General features: G+C 40.1%; 1 protein-coding gene across 5 annotated transcripts in view; it reads right to left on the reverse strand.

Moving 5' to 3' along the window:
• Positions 1–22,971, reverse strand: part of LOC146439628 (SAM and SH3 domain-containing protein 1-like) — a 531,074-nt gene that overhangs the window by 43,666 nt on the left and 464,437 nt on the right. For 4 of the 5 annotated variants that reach the window (XM_085055592.1, XM_085055594.1, XM_085055597.1 and 1 more), the window contains exons 3-8: positions 18,747–18,797; positions 18,586–18,635; positions 7,298–7,338; positions 5,914–6,000; positions 4,517–4,629; positions 2,986–3,087 (exon numbers count right to left, since the gene is read on the reverse strand). In XM_085055592.1, the coding sequence (XP_084911718.1) occupies positions 2,986–3,087; positions 4,517–4,629; positions 5,914–6,000; positions 7,298–7,338; positions 18,586–18,635; positions 18,747–18,797 (444 nt within the window). The remainder of the gene's footprint in view (positions 1–2,985; positions 3,088–4,516; positions 4,630–5,913; positions 6,001–7,297; positions 7,339–18,585; positions 18,636–18,746; positions 18,798–22,971) is intronic. The other variant, XM_085055595.1, reaches the window with a different exon arrangement.

A 22,971-nucleotide genomic window follows, 5' to 3' on the forward strand; every position in this document is an offset into this window, starting at 1 on the left:
AGCGTCAACTGCATATCCACATTAGCAAATAAAGAACACATATATTTTGTTGAGAAACAAGGGGACCACAGTGGTGAGACTGAATGCTACGAACTGCTCTGAAATGGCAAAGAACCAAGTCACCTACTGACTTGGCAAGACTTTTGTTTGTTTATTCGTTTCTTAAGAAGAAACAAACAGGATATACAATTAACAGCACAGCAATGACAAGGGGCTGCCTCCCTTGGGATGCTGACCTTTCTACTCCTCACTCCTTTGTGGTTCATCTTTAGGGTTTAGTTTTGTTAAGGGTATGAAACACAAGTTCCCATTTCCTGGTAGAGTAATTTAAAAGAGAACCTGGAAAACAGAATCCTCAGATCAATCTTTAAAATTAGAGTCCTTAAATCAACACCAGTTATGTTAGTCATAAACACATGATAGCTATAAAAGCTTTTTTAAAAAAGAGGTATTTTCCTAAAAAGGAAACAAATAGCTAATGATATAAGCACTTTGGATATCATTTGTGTGCTGTGGACAGAGCTGACTTGAAAGGAAAGGACTACTTAAAACCATAGAACACTCCAGACATTCTGCCCTCATTTTTAGATTCTCTCATTGCTTAGATTCTAACTTGTTTTTGTTTTGTTTACAAAATGATCACATTGTTCCATTAAAAACTGCCTAGTAACAACTTGGCTGTGAGACTGAAAAATAAATAAATAAATAAATAAATAAAGCAAACAGAACCAGAAGAACAATTACCCAAGGACTTCAAATTCAAACCAGAAATGTTTACTTCAGGGACTTGCATGTTCAATTACTTTCTGAGGTTATAAGGCAGCGGGCTACCTAAAGGTATGTTTTTAATACATGGAAAACCGTCTCTGCTTCATGGCCTATATAAAATGAGTGGGGTAATTTTAAACTGAGATTCCAGATATGCAGAGTACAAATCACACAGAAGGCACTGGAACTCAAACCATTTGGGAAACAAAGGACTTGACAACAGAATCATCTTTGCATGTCTCAAAAGGTGGTAATTTCAGATTAGTAGAGATGTCCTTCAGCAAAATAGTCTGGGTGAGCACATATCCTTATCTCTAGACATATCTGATACAAAATAGTCTGGGTGAGCACATATCCTTATCTCTAGACATATCTGATAGTTTTCATTGTTTGTTTTTCCTTTTTGTCAATTACAGCCTAAAGTCTTTCACCCCAGTTTCATTCTTGTCCACAAAAAAAATGTCAAGCTGATTTTTGTTCTAACATGAAGTTTCATTTCTGCAGATCATCTTCTTCTCCCTTGAAGGCAAACAGTTTCACAGCTTCTGTTAAAGGCAGCCAGAAGAAAAATCAGAAGCAAGGGCAAAAAATTTGAGAATTATCTACAGTGATTGAATAGAGATCCCTCAATGAAACTGGCAGAAAGATGGTTCAAATCCTACCAGAACACCAGAGAGATGCAACCAAGGTCTTGGCTCAAAGTGCAAAGATGGTTTAGGAAAGTGATTTTAGAAAAAAAGTGCCAAGTCATTCCATTAGGGAGGAAATACTGAATCATATTCAGTCCTCAGAGATATGCACAACTTTTAGTAAATTCAACAAGAGCATGAACCACTATCAGAAGATTTAAGAGGGAAATTCAGTATCCTTCTGAGATTTAAACACAGTAAGTGAGAGTTTTGAGGATTTTATGCTATAGGTACCTTGCGCAAAAGCCTTAAGAAGGGAAAGTTCAAGTTATAAAACTTCTAATGAGACAAAGATCAAGATATCTTTCAGCTGCCTAAACAATCAGTGCAGAAGAGTCAGGATCCTTCCTCCTCTGCTCTTTGCACATTTTTGATTCATCAAAACAGAGTATATAAAACAGAGTATATTTGATATATAGAACAGAGTATAAGGCAACATCAGTTCCCCTCTGCTCCAGTGTAACTAAAGATGGGCGTATTTTTTTGAACACAAACAACAAAATCTTTCTCTGCCACCAAATATGTTAAACATCTCATAAAATGACATAGCATTCCTATTTTCATTTAGGAAGGAGGAGCTAACTGGCTGCTGCAGTTAGCAGGAAATTCCATTGACAATATAATAAATAAATCCACCAATGGTCTTAAAAGTCTATGATTCAATTATATGGGTTACAAAGAACTTGAATTTGACAGCCGAATGTGCTCTTCTCTAAGATTTATCTGTGAACTTCCAATAAGAGAAATGAAGTGGAATAAACTACTCAGTGAAAACGAAGATATCTGGAAGGAAAAATTAATTAATTCAGTATGGCATAATACAAAGACTGCTTGATGCCCATAAAAACAACAGAAGCTAAACAGCTCAGAAGAAAAAAGAGGACAAAAGCTACCTTACTGGTTATGGGTTTGATAAAAGCAGCAAACTCTGTGCTGTGAGTTTGCAAATGCAGAGACAGGAGTGTGTGAAGGCAACAGGCAGATAGGACTTAGCCAGACCCTCATCCACAATGTATCAACAAGGGCTAGAAAAGCCTGAGAAACTCTACTTGTGAATCAGCAACTTCCCTCAAAATGACCTAAAAGCCCTTTTCTGTGCATTTTATAACAAGGGGATTTTTGCTTAGGATCACTTGGGCATCAAAAGCTAAGTGACAAAGGGCAAGACAAAAAAAAAAAAAAAGAAAGAAGGAAAGGAAAGGAGGAAAGAAGGAAAGAAGGAAGGAAGGAAGGAAGGAAGGAAGGAAGGAAGGAAGGAAGGAAGGAAGGAAGGAAGGAAGGAAGGAAGGAAGGAAGGAAGGAAGGAAGGAGATTATACAGTAAGATTGTTGAAGTCCATAACAACAGATTTTGAAGATTTAGAATGCAAGTTGAAGATTTTCTGCAGACAGAACAGAGCATCAGAAGGTCAGTGATACATTTTCTATTAAGGAAATGGCCAGGTAAATCAGGATATTTCGGTACTTCAGTGAAAGAATTTAAATATTAAATAACACTGGGGAGCTATATCACAATGACAGGTACTTACATTACAATTGGAAGACCCATCAAGTGTCGAATAAGAACCATCAGGCCATTCTGCAGCATCTACAGTGCTCGATTGCCTGTGCTGGGCTTCATACTCTTTCAGCTGAAATTTGAAAAGACAGAACATTTTCCAGTGACAAGAAGATATCAGTCTTCATTAAAATAGCAAGAGTTAATGTAATTTCATTTTCTCCTCCTGTATCATTGTGGAACTGGGAAAATCTGAACTTTTGCAACTCACATTTCACTTATTCAAAATAAATTGTCCTACAATCAGAAGTTTTAAAAATGATTTTTTTCTTAGAAGGAAATGATCTGTAAATATTGAAATTTGATGAGCTATCATTGGTAAAACATAAATTACGCATCCCCATCTTAGAGGCACAGTTTAAAGAGGACAAACTAAATCACAATGACCTGCCAACTTCCTTCATGAAGAAAATTATCTCCAGAAAAGACTAGGCATCATCCTTCGTGATAAAAAAAATTTAAAAACAAAACCCAAAAAAATACACAAAAAAACCGTCTCTCTTGTTTTCCAATAAAAGGCCTCAGACAAAACCAATACTACAGGAGTCAAAGTGTTGAAAGGATCGAGAACTGATATTAAAAAAAAAGGGTTGCTGTTAGTCGCTCAGACCACTAGAGGGAAACTCTACCAGTCCATATCCGAATCATCAGATTAGGTACAACCCTTTCTGACTGCCATCTGATCTAAATGATGTTTTCTCTAATGGAGCCCATACAGAATATCCTGTGCTCCATCACAGTATTTTACACAAAGGTTGCGTTGCAACTTTAACCCTCTTTTGGCTCTTGAGCAATTAAAACCTTGGCCCTATTGCTGCACAAATGCAATACCTTATAGTTCTTCTTCTTCTGGTTTATTAACATTTAGATTTTGTAAAGAAACACTTGTGACAGCCACTGCACTTATAAAAAAGATATCTGTGTTGTACATCTGACATAATGTCATACAGCAAAAAAGGCTGAATACTTTTTCTTTAACGTTATTAAAGTAAAACATCACCTTTTTGGCTAAGAAACAAGCAGAAGAAATTTTAACTTAAAGGAAAATAGTAAGAAATATATGTGTTCTGAATCAAGTAAGGCAAGCTCAGCAAAACCTGAAGTATTTCTATTAGTATTCAAACAAACCTATGAACACACTTGATAAATAAGAGCTAGTACAAGTGAGAGATTCCTCTCCCTGACTTTAGACAGCTGCAATGAAAAAATCTACACTTAGTCTTTTTTCTGATTAGCACCTTTTATTGTTAATGGAGAGAAGCAATGCTTTTAGGACTCTGTTAATTTACCATGTACTGGATATCTATTTCTGGTTGAGCTAAATCTCACTTTTCTCAATAAACAAAGGAATTGGTATTTAATTTATGCTACCTAGTGCAACGGAGTAAAGTCAGGCTTTCTCCACCTTCTCATATGTTTTGTGAAAAAAGTAAAACTCCAGACTGATATATCCTATATCCTCAAACGTTTCTCAAAGAGATTGAAGTATGCACATATCATACCCTAGCAAGCGCTTCCTCAATGGTGATCATCTTCTCTTTCACCATCATCATCAGCTGGATCCGTTCCTCATCACTCATTGTGATCTCACTGGCCACATAACCTACATCTTCTCCTGAAGAAAAAAGCACAAATATATTAAGCACATGTAATGATTCATGCACAGAGCAGGGTACATTGAAACTGGATTTTACCCAGTGCTCTGAAATCTGGTTGCCACGTGGATCTGGCTGGCCAGAAACAGACTCTCCCCAAAGCATGCTCATGGTATGATTTCAAAGAACTGAATGATTTTGAAGTAACTAAGCAATAAAAGGAAGTAATCTAGAACTAAAAAACTAAGTCTACTTTGACACTGAAAGCAAGCAAGCACGAAAATGAGAAATAAAAACTGACCATCATCACATGGTTATTGACCCTGAAAGACAAGAATCAAAAGAGGAAGTGCTAATTCTGGCTAAGTCCCGCACTCAGCCCTGAGGAATACTGAGCTGCCAAAGAAGATGGGAAGCCTGCTCAGAAATGGTGTGCTGGGCCCTTGCAGCTCTCTGCTGTGCACTGATCACCACTTTTGATCTATCCAGACTATTGCCCACGAAGCTGGCACATGGTGCCAGATATATTGGACTCTCAACTACCTCTCCTTCTGGTATGTCAGCACAGACAATTAGAACTTGCCTTGAGAATCAGCAAGGACCCACACTTAACTGAAAGTGTGTCCCCTTTTGGACTTACTAAATGGGCTTTTGTAATCTTTCATAATCCATTTGAACACAGACAGACACAGAGAAGCATCTGTTTGCAATGTAAGAATCTAACAGATACACATGGGGAAACAAATTTTCTGTGTGAAGAGAAATACTTAATGCAATCCACAGCTGCATCTTTTATAGAAGAACTAGAGAAAGACACCTGACAGTTTAAGTGGAATCAATCCTACATTTGCACTAGTCACCAGAGGCACTTTTACTACTCCTTGTAGTGTCTTCTACAACGAGAGGCTGGATTCAAGCCTACAGCAAACAGGTCAAAGTAACAAAATGCCAGAGAAAAAAGAAATATCTTTCTAATTAAAACAGATCAGTATTTCTCTTATCAAGTCAGGACCAGGGAAAAAAAAAAGCATCCTATTATTTACATATATTACTTTTATATTAACTGTATCACTTCACATGTGTAACATCACTGAGAGTCAGAACAAAAGGCATCCCAGCCTTGCATTTGCAGTCTCAAGAATTTGATTTGTCATTCTGAGCACTGTCATGATGAACCAAACCTGTGACACTTCCAGAGTCACAGACCCCAGCTGCCACACTATTACAAATGCATTTTATTCCTTTGTGATGCTGGCGCCTTACAGTTTATATGGAAAGGATGTGCATCCTTGAAAAAGCTTTACCTTTTGAAGTCTGCCTCATTAGTCCTTTCTGGTTCTTTCGGAAATTCTGCCAAAAAAACTTATTTTTCTTTTTCCAGTCTGCTTTCCCTAAAAGGTAAGTGGAGTGGGAGGATAAGGGGAAAGGGAAAAAGAATTTGAGAGACATTCATTAGCAAATTCTAGAGACGCTTTCAAGCATTACATTGTATTTCTAAATCAGAAATAAGAATAAAAAACCCTCAAATTTTCTGATTTTCTTGATTTATTCTGTACTAGAACTATGCTAATGTAGCTATTTCAGGGAAATGCACATTCTTTTATAATTGCCAATGCTATAGAGGACTGAGATAAGCCAGTAACTTACATGTTTTGAATTATAAACAGAAAATATTTTACATTAATTTTGATGTCTGTTGAGTTGGTAATGTCAAGCCTGAAGTATTTTGTTGGTTTATTCTCTTTAACTGAATTACAATTATGCAGTCTAAGCCACAACTCAGATAAGTGACTTCCTAGTATGTCTGTGCATCTCTACAGAGAAATGAAATACTTTACACATATGCACACACATGCACACACATATGCTCCCAACACACACACACATTCTGCTATTTGGCATGAGATCATCAGCTACATCTGACTCTTCCTCTCTGTATGCCTGGACTGTACAAGGCTGGATCTCCATGTCCACTAGTATCAGATCTCCATATGGATTGATGACCTCAAAGTAAACCATTTGCCACAGAAAGAAAAATGGGATCTACCTCAAGGCAGGGCATATATAACTGTGTTCTGTTGAATTAAGCAGAGCACACACTATAAAGTTCATGCCACCTGCAAAAGAACATATTGTGCCTGATCTGGCAGAAATGCTACTGACATAAAGCTATTAGTATTTAAGGTCTCGCCCTCGATGACCTAGACCTGGGTTTGCCAACTCTCTGAAATACTGCTCAAGCTTACACTGTGTGGACCTGTCCCTAGAATACCACTAAAAGGAAAAAGCCAAGAAAAACCTCCCAGCTAGTTTTTCTTTTCCAATGAGCAAAAAAAAATCAGAAACAAAGAAAGAAACTCTGGCATGACATGAACAAAAATAACAAAAAACCTCAGGTGGTGGTAATTTTTGGAATACAAGAGGACAGGTAGCAGTGATCTAACATGCAAATATTTTAAATTCAATATAACAAGTCAAAAATGCATATTTATCACATGACAGCACTGGCTGGGCAGTTTTAGAGATCGCTGAGGCACTCAGCATCAAACTGAAGGCTTCTGAGACTCGCCCTCCGCACACACCCATATGCTGCTGACTTCTGCCAGCTCTTCACATCCCAGCAAAAGCAAAACTCAAAAGCTGTTCAAGAATTCCATAGGAGTATCAAATAAAATGAAATATACTGACCTACAGAGCCTTCTTCCGAACTTGATTTATGAATGGAGAGCCTAGGACAGAAAAGAGAAATGGACTTATTGATGCAGGCTTCTCACATTTCAGGGGAGATGTCTGGTTACAGTAAATTATAGTTTCCAAACAATATATCATGAGCTGTTTTCTCTTCCCTTTTCTCCCCAACGCAGCAAGTTGGAAACAAAAACTGAACTACTGGTCTGACCACAGTAACTGAGTTTCCTTCTTAAATGTGCATTTTGTGACCAGCATAGAAAAATATATACTGACAGAAACCAATGGCGAAGGCAAAGGAGTCCAGGGATTCCTCAGAAAAACAATTATTCACATAGTTTCCCCACTTGCATTTGCAAAACAGTAATTTTGCTGCCTTAGAAACTGTAGAACTGGGATTGCTGGAACTGCTCTTGTTTAGCTGTACACCAATTTTCAGCCTATTTGTTTTTTATTTGAAAATGCTTCATAAATATGTGCTCCTTACACATCCAGAAGCCACCATGTGGAAGACAGTAGTAGAGATGCAAAGACAAGGTGAAGAAAGTTTGTCCACACCCTCTGAAGTGTAACCATAGATGACTGGAGACTACGGCTTCTTTCTCCCACATGCTGTGTGCTTTTTCAGCAGTGTATGCTCTCCTCTTCAAAAGCTAGCTGGAGAGATTTAGTCAAGTCCAGAACATGGGCTTTACAAACAACCCACTAAAATAGTAAATATATCTTTTGTTCTTAGTCTTTATGTTCATTGAACCAGTTTTCCAGAATGAATTCCAACTCAGTGCCAACAGTTCATTGTGGGATCTATGATGAGACATCATCACCCCACTTCACTTCCTTTTTTTCCTGTCTGCATAAATGGAGCTAACAGAAATTACCAAACCTTGCGTTATTCCTTGAAGCCTTCCTATGGGAGCTGCTACTTAACCACACTGCTCCAAGCCAATGAAATGACTTGTGCCAGCATCAATGGCTTTGCTGGAGGCTCCATGTGCAAAGCATCACTGCAGTGTCTTTGCTGCGGGCTCAGCCCTGCGACATGACAATGTCCCATTGTGCGGCGGCTGTGCTGCAGCCCCGCAGAATGGAAACACACATAGCCCAGCACACCAAGGAGGCCTCAAGCCAAATCATTCTCTGAATGAGGCCATAGAATAACACACACACGACATGCTCTTGTTGCTGTCCACTCAGAGCTGTCTGCACACGCTCCTTTAGCTCTCTCAGACCCCCAGCAGAGGGCAATAAAGAGTTTCTGATCAATTCACAAAACCACTTGAAAGAAAATTATAGTTCAAGCCAGGTCGGCGTTCAGAAGATAAAAGTAATTACTGGCCAAAGTCTTATAAGCAGGAAACACTTGCTCATCAATTTCCAAAGACATCATTAAAGGGGAAACGAAACAGTATGAAGTTTCAGTGTGATTTAGTAATTCATCTAGACAAAGAGGGTCTGGTACAGTAAAGCTCTGAAATGCAACCTCTTTAATAGTCAGACTGAGCAGAAATTTAATCCAGCACAAACTGCAAACTAATTGAGGGAAACAAACTTCAGATTTCTAGTGCACCAGGAGAAGGGAGACGTTTAGTATTTTCCTTGCTGGTGTTTAGTCTTGAAGGGGAAAAGTCAATAATATGTCACCAGATGCTTCATTTTTAAGAAGCCTGGCAAAAGGTGAAAAATACAGACCCCATACTTTCTTGGTAAAAATTTCCACAAAAAGTCCTTTAACAGGACCAGGAACTCACCTAGACACTTCAAAGTAAAGTTGTCAGCAAGTACTTTTCTAACAAAAAAGGTAAATCAGATAAAAAGTGTGTGGAGTTGTATATGGAGACTTTTCTTTCTATGAAAGCCAAGTGCTGTTGGAACAGACAGAATTAATCCACTACATGTTTTGCACATGAGCACAGATTCCACCCATCAAGCATTTATTCTATTTATTTTAAATTAATTTAGTATCCATGAAATGTACCAAATCACCATCCTTAGAAAATGAAATCTGTAAATGATCCGAACCCTGCCTCACTAGTGAAATCTCAAAGTGGAGAGACAGTCTCTTGTGCTCTGTGGCCTCCAAATCCATTTTAATCCTTTTCTTTTCTTGCACAGTTGCCAACAACGATGCAAGCAGCAGGTGTAGCGGCAATGTTTGTGATGTGGACATCTGTTCAGGAGGAATTAGCCTGAGGCCACCAACTCATCATCAACTGGCCTCTAAAGAAGGGGAAGGGCAGTAGGAGCAAACTTCTGACACGCCTGAACCAGAGGCAGTGAAAAGAGCAGGATCCACAGCAAACTGACCACCTTCTCATTTATAACTGATTTAAGAACTATGCTGAGTTTCATCAGAGGATGCAAATTCCAGTTATCATTTCATGCATTCTTTAAAGAGAAAATCTTCCATGCCTGGGCTGACCTTGAAAATGCTAACAGCTGCTCTGAAGAGATGGAAATGCCAACAAAACTTACCACATAGTGCCTGATAAGGCACTTGCTTTTTAGTTCCTCCAGACAGTTCTGATGCTTAAAAATACTCAGTGAAATCAATCAACTGTTTTACTTCCTAGATGTCTGGTGAAAAATTCCAGACTACCTTGGAGTCGCTGCATGTTTGATTTGCAAATTACACTCCCTTACTCTGTTAAATCTGCAGTGCTTCTGTGAACGTGCACTGAAAGTGATTTGTGTTCTTCCATTCATAGACTGATAACTTGTACTGAAAGTTAATGATGCAGTGAGACTTGGCAGAAGTTTCAGCGCTGTGTGTCTGAAAGGGAGCCAAATGCCATTACTCCACCATGGAGGCCTTCATTTTTGTTGTGGTCTGATGTACAACTTCATTAGCAAGCTTTCACATGAAATGTACTCTGTCACTGCATAAAGCAGAAGAAATGTATGGGTATATGTTCACACAACCCGGAAGAAAACAAGATTTACAGCCAGAGGGAAGGAGAATTTTCCTATCAACCTATAATCTCTGGAAGCAGGCAGCAGATGGAGTCAAAACTTTAATTCATTAATCTCACAAATCCAAAACCATCTCTAGGCCAGTACTTTGTGCCTCTTTGAGCCAAAGTGCTGAAATATACAAATGAGAAAAAAAAACCCCAGAAAACAAAAAGAAGGTACAATATATAATCTAAAAATAGAGCTACTGTGGAGACTAATCAAATATTACTGCCTTAGAGAGTCAATGGGTTTGAACACAGTTTAGAAAATTATATCAGGCCACTCAGTGATCAGTGACACAAAATTTAGTAGCAACAGCTGGAGCAGAGAACTTGGACCAATAATTTTGCTGATTAGAAAGAGTGGCTTAACAGAAGTGAGTTTACATTCAACATTAAAATGTGCAAGTACATAAACAAGATGGACACAAAGTCAGTCTTTCAAATGCTGGAGGTCTGCAAATGACAGAGTACCTGGGGATAGCAGGTGGAAAAGGATGACAGAGAAAAAACCTACACATTAATCCCAAAAGGCATAAGGATGGAAAATTCTAGGGGCACTACAAAGAACAACTATATATGGGAATGGCTGTACAACCATCATTATTTATGCTCAAGAAAGATGATTTCAAACTAGAAGAAGTAAAGAGAAAGCTATCAGAATAGCCAGGGAACTGGACAGCTTATCTTACAAAAGAAAGTTAGAAAAGCCTTGGCTGTCAAAGTGAAAAGTTGCAAGAAAATTAACTTACTGCCTATTAATAAATCAGGCACAGGAACAAACAGACACATGATGGAAAAAATTAGAAAAGAGAAGCTAACATTTTCTAACCATTTGGACAAACTTCCAACAGTAGGTAGAGAAAAGGGAGGACAACTTTAAAAACTTAATTAACTGCTTTTATAGGAGGTGGCTTGAAAGACATGAGACCAGACCAGACATCTTAGACAATGATGACATTGTCATAAGGATTGCCTCTGGAGGGCACTTTTGGTTCTTGTTTTGCAACCTGGGGGCTTTGTATGAGCAATGTCAAAGCCTGACATCTAAAATGGTCTTTAACTCTATCTTTCCATAAAAGTCCTGCAGTGGGGATAACACTGCTGTACCAAAGTAATACCCTTGAAGCCTGGAGGTGGTCTCCACAACTTGGTGTGCAAGGAAGAACTGATGCACACATTTATGTCATAAGCCAACTAAGCCTGTCTGATTATTAAAACTGGGCTGCACTGATCTGCTATGCTACAGCCTTCCTGTTAACTCTGGACTGATTCTGATCTCAGACAGAAAAACACTGGGGCTAATCTTGCATAGAGAGTGGTTGATTTTACAAGAGACACAGTCATACGTGCCCTAAGAACGTGCTGGTACTCCACAGAACTGGGAAAGGAAACAAATGACACCATGCGCTGCTTTCATGAATGCGCCTGTTGATTTTTGAAATCTCATCATTCTCAAAACAGAACAAATATGGGAACTGAGAATGATAGGCATTTATACTTTAAATGCAGATGTGCTTTAACAAATGGCCATGAGTCATTTATGGAACATAAAATCCACAGGTGCATAGCACCATATGATGATGAAAACACTACTGTTATCATCTTCAATAAACTGATAGTGCCCCTCTCATTCCTTCCCAATGACTATTTATAGCTCACCGAGGAAAATGGTTTAGATAGAATTTTTAGTATACAAATATTATGCACTTTTAGAGCAGTGAATAAACCAATGCAAAAGCCCATGCTGGCTCTGCTGCAAAGCCATTTGGTTATCTGTGTGCATTAGAAATGGCCCACTTACATAATTAGTATGAAAAACTGACAGACTTGTAACTGCTCCTGACTGAATACAAGGTAATTTATCTAACTGGAGCTGGCACAGGGAAGAAAATGGGCCTTTGGTATTTTTATCAAATTTGCATGAACCTGAAGAGAAAGGAGGCCTGCAAGGTTCTGACCTTGCTGGCACCAGTGTGAGAAAGGGATGGAAAGCAAAGAGGTTTCATTCAATTATCTTCTCATTAGGTTTCCATAGCAATGGCTCTTTAAGCAGGTCAAAACTTTCTCAGTGGAAACAAACACTGAGCTGCTTGTGGGCCGTGCGTGTGTATGTGTACTCTGCAGCATCACCAGCATGGAAGTCACCACGTTGGTCCCATGGGCTCAGTCTGGGGACTGGATCATGTATTTAATAACAGAATGGTTGGTCCCAGGCAGGGGGCAGATAATTGCCAGCTAAAAACTCTGTGAGAGCAAAGAGCAGGGCCCAACGCTGCAGGCAGTGCTTTCCTGCTCTCTGTGCATTGCTCACTATGTGCCATCTCAACTTGCTGCGACAAGTCAGGCTTTCTTGTGAAAGGTGCCCTTCATACTTCCTTGTACAAAATTACCAGGCTTGAAATCTTCTTCCAGCTGCTCAAAGGCGCACTAGTTTCCCTCCTCACGTGTCCCAGGCGGCGTTTGGCTGGCCTCTCACTCCCATTGTGTGGGTTATTGTGGGAGTTTCCTGCCCTACTTCTCTTGAGAAGGCTGTTTAAAGGCAGCATGAATAATTTGCCTTTGACTAAATCAGGCCTCAAACAAGTGAAAACAGGGCCATACACACTGACCGATTCTTTTTGATTCCTGCAAGAACAGTGTAGAAGAAAAAAAAAAATATCTTAAATGCAAACATCTCAAATACAAAAATCTCTTATTTGTTCTTATAATACTCTTTTCCATTTTTTAAACTATGCAAAACGAAGGACTTATTCTCTTAGCAAGTAAGTGCAGCCTTTAGCTACCACAGTTTGGGGTATTTGTTTCTTGCTTTGTTCTTCTCAGTTTCTGCCCTCTCTCTGCTTCATGTCCTCTTTCAGACCTACACTCCTGTTTCTTTGCAGATGAGCTTACAAATACCTGCCAAAGTTAATTTGGACACTCTGAGACATTGCCAGAATCTAAGGTGACAGAATTTAAGCCACCCCATCCATGACCTAGAGGGATGATTTAATAACCTTCGCATTCAAATCTTGACCTGCAGCTTGGATGCTGCAGGGAAAGAGGACTAGGGAATCAAGTGCTAAAAACTACTGGCAAAGGCCAGTAGATTAGTGCACCGAAGGGGGCAGAATTGAGGCTTGCATGAACCTTTCCACAGCTTTCAGTGAAAATCATTGTGGAAGATGGGAACACTGAAATGCAGGCCTTTTCCAAGCCTGAGGTTGATAGGAGTTCCAGTTTATACCATGGGACACTGAAAGGCTGTACTATGGCACATTCATTGCAAAAAATTCTTAAAAACAGATTCAGTCAATCGTCTTTCCTGCAGTGGCAACAAATACAATGCAGAGAGCAGCCACTTGTGCTGGGGCCTCATTGCTTGCTTGCTAACAACCCCAGAGAAAGCAATAATGCCTGAGGAGCCTACATCTCCTGCTGTGACATTCCCAACAAGCCATCAGAGATCTGGCCAAACTGTATGAATGTCACATGTGAGTGGCTCAGTACATCCTGCACACACACAGAGGGTGACAGACATTCTCCCTCAGGAGCAGCTGAAGTAGGGAGTTGAGGATGCAGCTGCCAGAGGCACAGCAGCTCCTCCACGCCAGGGGAATGCAAACCCCCTGAGCAATGTTGCCCTGTGTCACCTGCACCCCACACATGCCTGCTTTTCTCCTTCTGCCTGACAAGTCTGTTTCTGGCCAGCTCCCTGCTCTGACAGAGTCTTGGATTTAGGTCTCGAGTATCACAGGGTCAAGAACGTTTAAACTGTACTGAGCCACAGCCTGAGGAGTACAGCAGGATGAATTGTAGCACTTGATATGAAGTGTGGGTGTTTACTGGTCAGGAGTGCACTTGAGTGGTAGAGTTCAAGAAAGTGCAGGTGATTCACATAGGAAGTGACAATTTGCAACATCCACCACTACACAAAGGTGGTGGGAATGACTATGAAACATCAGATACATGACACAACTGTAACTTCATGCATTGTTTTCACCCTTGCTTTTTCTAGCAACTGCAAAGAAAAAGAAGTATATAGGAACGTCTGTACCTCAACCTATCTGCATGCAGTGCTCTTGGGTCTCTCACCCACTTCCTTTTCTTTCCCAGCAGTTCTCAGATACACCACATCTGAAACTCACCCAAAGGCTGATGGAGCAAACAGTGACAGCAAACAGATCTATTTCCAAAGAGGGAAAACACACAACTTCCCTTCTGCAACATCCCCCCAGTTCTTCTAAAAACAGGATGAGAGTCAGGATGCAGAAGCCTGAGTTCAGGGGACTGGGTTTAACCTGGATTTCCTGGCAAACATGCAGAGCTCATCAGTCTGTCATGTAGACTTGAATGCTCAAAAATGGGAACAGGCTAAAAGTTGGGTTACATTGTTTAAATCATCTGTTTACAATTATGAGAAAACCCTGCTCAGTCCCCTATCTGAGTAAACATCCTTGGAGTGTTGCCATCACTTAGAAATAATAGGAGTTGTATATACAACACATCCCCAGATGAACACAGTATGGGGTCAGGGAAGTAACAGTAACTGCCAAAGAACACATTTACCTCGTATTTTCTACACTGATGATTCTTCTAGCAAAACCAGAAGTCAATATGTCTTTAGTCAATAGAAACACCTGTGATTCTGGGGACATTTTTGTTTAAAATGAATAATATCACTGTTAAAGATGTTGTTGTTACTTTACTGAAGACACAAGGAGAATCAGCAGCTACACTAGCACCACAACTGTCAGCAAGACTGCAGTTTAAAAGATGAAAATCTTGGAAGGGGCAGAGGGCAGTGAAATTTATTATTCTGAGAAGAAAGCTACAAACACCTCATTCCATGCTTTGCATTAGTTGCTGTATATGATATGACTTAGAAACCTGGCAAACTTGTTTCAATATATAGAAAGAACTCCAGTAAGGGCAAAAAACCAGAGCAATTGTGAAGCAAAGCATGAACAAACATGGCTTTGTTTTCTGTTGTTTATGGATAGCTTTTCAGGCCACATCAGTACCCTTGCTGTTATTCACATAAATCTTGGAGGCTTTTGCTAACAGCAAAGATTTTTCATTCTTTGTCAAAACCAATCAAAGAAAAGGCATTATTTGGTAGGGCACATGTAATGGAATGAGCAGGTTCACATATGCAGTCTTTTTTTTGTAGCTTCATCTAATTAAGAGGAACAGTGTTGTCAGCAACAGAGGAAGGTAGTATTGCCCCAAACACCTTCAGGGGGGACAATGACTCACAGTGACAAACAATTCTGCCTTCAGGCCCATTTAATCCTTTTCGCCTGCCTACAGGTCTGACTGCTGCTCATCTGTTTTAGAGCACATCATTCACTAGACAGATACTTGTGAAGCAGCTAGCTGGACTGAGGATACTGACTAATTCTGCACTGACTTTAGACCAGACTGGGCAGCAGAGTTAGTAAGACTCAAGGCAAGACTGAACATACTCTGCTTGTCCACACAAACAGGATTCTTTCCTACCACAGACCACCAAGGTTAAACTGTTTTCAGTGTGCTGTACAGTGGAGCCTGTTGGGCTCTTTCTTCCAGTTGGGCAGCACAGAAAAGGAAAATCAAATCAGGTTAAAGCAAACATTGCTTTTCCTAGGTTCCCTCAAAGCTGCTTTCTGTCTGGAATGTCTAAACTCCGGCAAATTAAACAACCATCCAGATGTGTTATTTTAAAACTTTAGGCTTTGGTAGCATTAAGCTGTAGGGTGTGCAGCAGCAATGCTGGGTGAGGGAGCTACCGAGAGTGACCACATTCCAGGCAAACACTTGCTCTTGCCTCCTTATTTCAGAACAGATTTTTCCTTGGGACTGCCTTTATTTTCTAAATCAACTTGCTCAGAACACCAGACCAGAAGCAACTAATTTCACCCTGGCAAAACATTTTGATTTTTAATATGTAGAATTATAACTATTCTTGGATAAGCTTTTACTTGTGAAAGAGTACTTACAAAACCAGATTTTTCAGCTCCTGAAAGTCTGTATGTCTACTTTTGAACAAATCTTTCTTTTTCTCCCCCAAATCTCTTTGTGAATATGAGAAACCAATGCATATCTGCAGCAAGTTTGATATTTGGCAAACTAGTCTTGTCACAACAAAAGAAGTTCTGTAGAAGGTTTACCCTACATTTTTCATGCGGCATGAGAGGGACACAAAGACAGCGTCCCCAAAGGGACAAGCTGCCACATCTTGTAGCATGCCCAACACAGAAAATTCAGATGAAAGCCATATACTAAACACTGAACCCCCACAAAAACCTCTAGGGCTAATATGACACCCTCCTCTGAGAAATATGAAATTCAACATGTTAGCAGCAAGTACAGATATATTGGATGGGCTTGAAGTTTTCATTTTCCTGCATATCAATTTTATAAACTCTGCCTCCCTGGAAGAGGCAATTCCTGTGACAATTCAGCCTTCCAAGCTAGAGGGGTGAAGCCAACACAGATGTGGCAGGCTGTCACTAGTAGGCACAGACTTGTGCAATTTCAGGTCTGAGTAATTTGTACAGTATTGAGTAGATACAATTTATTATTTTGAACACCTTGTCCAATTATCATGCATCACATGGCCTTGCTTCTTATTGTGCAAGTATCTAGCACAACCTGTCCTGCACCAGTTTCATATATATGATCACGTTAATCACATACACCCTTAAACAAATCCTCAAATGGCATACTTCCATTCTTGCAAGGTCCACAAAAATCACATGTTCCTTTCATCTGAACGAAGATAATTTGGTTAATTTCCTTTCAGTGAGGTAAATGGGCTAACTCAGAGGACTCACACAGAAGATGTCTTTGTAGATACTGCTTTCTCAGTTATTTGTGGCTGAACACCTACACAGAGACACAACTTAGGAAGCTGGCTAGAACTTGTAAGTGGAGCTTTTTCCAAGTTGTGTGCTGTCCTTCAGTGAGATCTCTGTCTCATTATTACCTGAGGTGTGATTATGATATTTACCCATGGGTGAAGTGGTTTGAGGCTGAGAAAAAAGTTATTTGCATATAGGATAACCTTGGAGGTTTACTGTCCAGATTTTAGTTCCCATCTACTTGGCACTTCTGGTTTCACTACAATTATGGGCAGGCAGGTATCCTTCAAGGATATTTCAATATTTTTCCATATTTCAATATCTGAACCACAACTATTAAGCTCTAAGATTTCTAGGCTTCTCTTACCACCATGTAATATGGGAGCAGTGATGGTACCCAAGGTAAAATTCACATTATCTGTGTTAGGCTATTTTGAAAATAATAATCTACTTCAATCAAACCATCTCTGCTTTTTCTCTGCATAATGAAGGACAAGGCACCTCTGAAAGACAATTTATCATGTTCTGAGACCTTTAGCATGAATCAGCTTCCAGACAAGCCCAAAGGAAGCTCCTAAGAAGCTGTCCATTATCACACAACTGACTTCTACACGGTCGATACTCAGGCACCTACCAAAGGTCCCTCTGGGACTGACAGTCCTTCTACTGAACTAGCAAAAACAAGGGGAGGAACCTTCCTATTACTGTCCAGTGATGAATCACTTGAGGATATTCCAGTGTGGGACTGTAAAACCTTACAAAAGCATGTCCCATCACAAATGGATTTCATGTACTCCCTCTGAAGCAGTCCAGCTGGCACTACCCTACAAAGTGCAGGCAATTGGACATACAGTGTCAGTTGTCTTCATGCACCACTGCACACTACCCTCAGCAGCAGGGATCCAAGATCTTGGGATCAAAGGAAGGAGGCGCCGAAAATAAGCACACACACTGCAGCAGGAGGTGACAGTAAACAGAAACCTTCTCAGTCCTCACAGAGAGCTTTTTATTAAGGACGCTAAAATTAAAGCTCCTTTTAACTGGTTTTAAATACTTCACTCCCTTGGCACCTTCTTCAAAAGCACAGTTACAAACTCAGGAGTGCACAGGAAAAGGAATGCGATGTAAGTTTGTAATTCTCCCTTCCCGTCACCTATCTTTTTTTGACTACATTTAAGTCTAGTAACAGAAAGTAATTTTGAAAGCAGGTTTAATTTGCAGAGAATGTGAAATCACTGATGTTCTTAAAAAATGACTGTCAGTTGTTTTGGTGTATGTACACCCAAGTGCTCAAAGAAGAGAGAAACAATACCGCTCCCTTGATATAAAACCACAAAATAACAGAAGGCCAAAAGGGAAGAAGAGAAGGAGCAGGTTCCTAAACAGGTTTCACTCACAGCGTCTGGATCTGAAATCTAGAAACATCAGTACAATCTAAAATTAATTTACTCCAAGGAAAATGTTCCAAATTCCCCCTCCCTCCTTTCTCACTTCCTGCACCTTCACTTACTTTCTTTCAGTGTCGGGTGTTGATGCAGTGCTGCTGAGACCAAGTGACTCCTGAAAGAGAAGACATGCAGCACTGAGAGCAGACACTAGAGAAGACTTTACCCAATTTATTCAGAATATCAAATTAAAGAAAAAGTGGATGATCAAAATCTATGTGCTTACCTCAATCTGGGATCGCAGCTGTAGAGATGTGGGGCTGGCATCAGGTTTCTCCTAAAATACAACAAAAATCAAGTTAATGAAATATCCAAACACCAGAAAGAAGAAATCTGAGGGAGAGAAAAAGGGAAAAGCAGGAGAGTAACAGAACCAAGACCTATCTCAAAACAGTTCATATAGGAAATATTAACTATTCCAGAAGGAATCACTTTCAGGATAAATTCTCCAACAATCCACTAAAACAGCTAATTTCATACTTATCACTGGAGATTCTCTGAGGAAAAAGTACTGAGAGGATGCAGATACCTTTCAGCAAGACCAGTTTCTCACACAGAAACTTGTCAACAGTACAGAGTTCAAATCACTTTTCTACAAACACCTAGGATATAACCATCTACTCCAGTACTCGAGTCATCCAGGCTCCCTTTGCTGTTGATGGAGAGACGCAGAAACTGTTACAGAACAACTTGCCCAACGGGTTTCAGCTACCTCAAGTCAGATGAGGGAGACCCACTTGTGATATCTGATCTAAGACTGCAAGCCAACTGCCTAAAAGGCAGATACTATTAACATGTCTAGCAGAAATCAGTGGGAAAACTCCAGTTAAAATGGAGGAAGATAATATAGTCGTCAGCACTGAGAGCTACAATTTGGTGGTTGATCTTCACATGAAATCATGGGGTAACCTACTTACTCCTACTTTATTCTCAGCCAGCCCTAGCCCTTGTTAAGTTATTGCAAAGTGAGTTCTGTAACTTACTCATCACAGCTGGCTAAGCAGTAGTATACACATTTTAAGAAAATAAAAAAAAGGACGTGGATTTGTTTCTCAGTACTGAAGGACTTCTTGTTCATGCATTCCTCAGCCTACACGTAAAACTCTTATCTCTGTGAAATTGTACTTCCTATGCCCTTTGTTTACACAAAGGGTGACAAAACATTCTTGGGATTTAATTAAAAAAAAAAAAAGGAAAAAAAGGGAAAAAAAAAAAAAGAAAGAAAACCAGAAACAATTTTCTGATTTTCTGGAAATGCCGCCTTTTAATACTAAACAGGAAATTACCGCTGACTGCCATGAAGTGGTGTTGGATTAACCCACTACGGAAGTCTGCAAGATTTAGAGTAGAGAAGAGCCTGCTCTGCCACCACACAACTGAGTCAGCTTGCATTGCTGGCCATGGCAGCCAGGGACGGCACAGGATGGCTCAGGGCCATGTCCTTGCTCGTGTGCAAGGCTGACAGCAGGTCACTGCCCTGCTGGGGGATTTTTCCTGGCCATGCATTGTCTGCTATCTGCTTTTGCTGATTTTGTAACATGAAAAGGGAAATGAAGTCCTTGAGTGGAAGTAGGCATGAAAAGGTGATCATGTTCACTTACTGACAGATCCAACAGGACTCCTCTAGTCAAGGAGAAGCTGGACCAAGGCCAGGGAAATTCCACAGATGTTCACAGATCAGAAATATGAAATTAGCTATTTGGCACCAGACATCCCTCTCTTTGTCCAATAGTTCTGTCAAAATGGAATCTGACTAAGTTTTGCATCTGGAAAAGGCTGCAGGCACATTGCTGTGAATCCTCCTCAGACACTCTCCAAACCCTGCCTAGACTTTGCAAGGAGGGAAGGAAAGACAAGCTCCATGACCCAAATACTTCTCCTTCATGAGCACCTTGTTTGTCCACACACTACTGCACTGATGAAAAAAGGAGCACTGTATCAGCTTTATGTTACAGTTTCAATATGGCATCAGGAAAATCCCATTGTGTCCCTAGCATGCCTTTGGAGCCCAAGTTCCTGATGACTTATCTGTTGTCTTAAAAAGCTGCTTGCCGCTAGTGTTTTAGCTTTTTTTTGTTGTTGTTGTTGGTTTTGTTTGTTTTAAAATATGCCCGTTTCTTTGTAAACTACCATTTACAAGATGCTGCCTGGCCTCCCAGAACTACAGAAATCTTCTGCTTGAGCAGTTGCTCGTGAAGTTGAAGCCTGAGACAGCAATTAGATGAAAAGTTACTACTTTCAGCATAAAACTATTCAACTAAACAGTCAGCTGCATCCCATGTAACTAAACTCTAAAAAAACCTGACTGAATTTGCTTTCATTTTTGTCATTTGCTGTCAAGCCCACCCTATTAGAACAGGAGCTTTTTTACAGGACCAAGATGACTGTGGAGGGCAGAAGCAAGGACAACTTTCCTATCCCTCCTCTAGTGCTCTACTTGGCCTGGAAGATGGAATGCAAATGCTGGAATGCAAAACACCTGATAGTCCTGCACTGTTGTGATTAATATTCCTACCTGCCTTTCCAGCAGAATTATATTTTTTCTATTGCTATTTACACAAGAAACCAAAGGAAAATACTTAGAGAAATAGCACTCTCAGTTAAACTTCTGGCTTAAATCTGTATCAGAGATCACAGAACTTTCATCAGCCTCAAGCAATTCTATTTATTTTGGTTAAAATCCATTAAACCCCACATTAAACCTCACTTTAAAATCCACAGGTTGTGTTGACTTTAATCCATCAGGATCGGGCGCCTTTTTTACCAAAGGCTAATTCTAGAAGGTTGAGCAAATGTTGAACTGCTGGCATGGTCTCTAGCACGCTATACGATCTTTTCAGAAAATATTTTTGAAGGTTAGTTTTGTCCTTCTGAACCAAAACTTAAAAATGAAACAGAGGACAGCTTGGGCTTATAGAAATCGTGGCTGCAGTAAGAGACATACCTAGCCTGCATTTCCAGAGCTCTTGTCTAGACAAAGTAGGATCAGAGCAATAGCTATTTTCTGTGTGAGCAGCCTGCTGCCCCAGATAACTGCCCTCCACATGTGCCCATGAAGCTTGTCCGAGGAGAACCAGATATTCACATCACCTACATGCTACCCAGTGGTCTGAAGAAATCCAATGATCTGAGAAAGTACCTGATCAAGTGCAGACTGCTTAAGCTACACTATCAAATCCAGTGTTTCCCAAACATGGCTGATTTACTTGCATGGTTTCTGGATTTAAGTGGCCCTAGGCAGGGCACCTGTCCTGTACCCAGAAACTGTTGGTGCATATTGAACTTGACCAATACCCATTAAAATCAGCAACAAAGATCTGAAGATTCTGGAGAAATTGAGATATTCATAAATTGTATCCAATCCCCAGGGAACACATTAGAGGGAAGGCAAACTGTGGCTTAGCTCCAGCTTGTCCAGCTCCCCTTGAGGTCCAAGGTCAGCACAGCACAGAATCTGAAATACTGATAATAAAGTCAGGGGGTGGTTTTAAAAATCAGTAATGCTAATATACTGTAGAATAAGCCCACTGAATTTAAACTAGGGAATCCTCCATTAAGTCACCTACAGCTGATCTAAAGCAATCTCAGCTTGCAAAGGAAGCTGTTCTCCCACCTTTAAAGCCATTTCTTAGCAGCTCTATTTCTTCCTGTCTCCTCCTTCATCCAAAGACAAAGCCATCAAGAGGATGGATGCAGGACAAAGCCCTGAGGTCCTGGCTGAAGCTCTGTTCCAGCAGCTGCAGGAGGCGATGGATGGCAGGCGTCACACTGCCCAGGTACTGCCTGGGATTGCCAGCCCTTTGGCACTGTGGGCATTACCGAGAGTGACTGCAGAGCCACACTGGTAAACTCAGGAGCCCCAGTGCAGAAATGCAAGCTGGTGAGATGCTTTTTACAAATCTCTCATTTTGGAAGAAAATGTGTGTAGGAAGAAAACGTGTGTAGTGAGCTTAACAAGCAGGATTTGTAGCTTATGCTTCAAGCCTTTAGTTATTTGCCTCAGGGCTCAAGAAAGCAGCTTCTTTCACAGGTAGCTTTTCTTGCCTTTTTACACTGATTTATGTGATAATTTGCATACATTTTCTTTTAAAATACTGCAGGCTTGTAAATATTGTGATTTTGGTTTTATATACTACTTTCCTCATAAAAATCTTCAAAACAGTTTTGCAACCATTTATGAGCTAAGTCTGAAAAATGCAACTGGGAAGAAAGTACAAAGCACAAAATACACGGGAAAGAAGTTGGAAAACCATTTCCTGACTGGAATGGCAGGTTTTGAATTCATGAGAGACTTTTCCTTCCATGATAACTTCAGTTCACTTGTTCTGTATGTAATATAACAGATAAGAGGCATATCATGGCCTATCTGAAGGCATTGCTGTTCTGCTCCTGAAATACACAAGCATGGCAGAGAAGAGCATCTGAAAGGAAACTTGGTTATCCAGGGTATG

This window comes from Lichenostomus cassidix, chromosome 3 (assembly GCF_008360975.1).
Source record: "Lichenostomus cassidix isolate B80296 chromosome 3, HeHo_3.0, whole genome shotgun sequence".
Lineage (NCBI taxonomy): Eukaryota > Metazoa > Chordata > Aves > Passeriformes > Meliphagidae > Lichenostomus > Lichenostomus cassidix.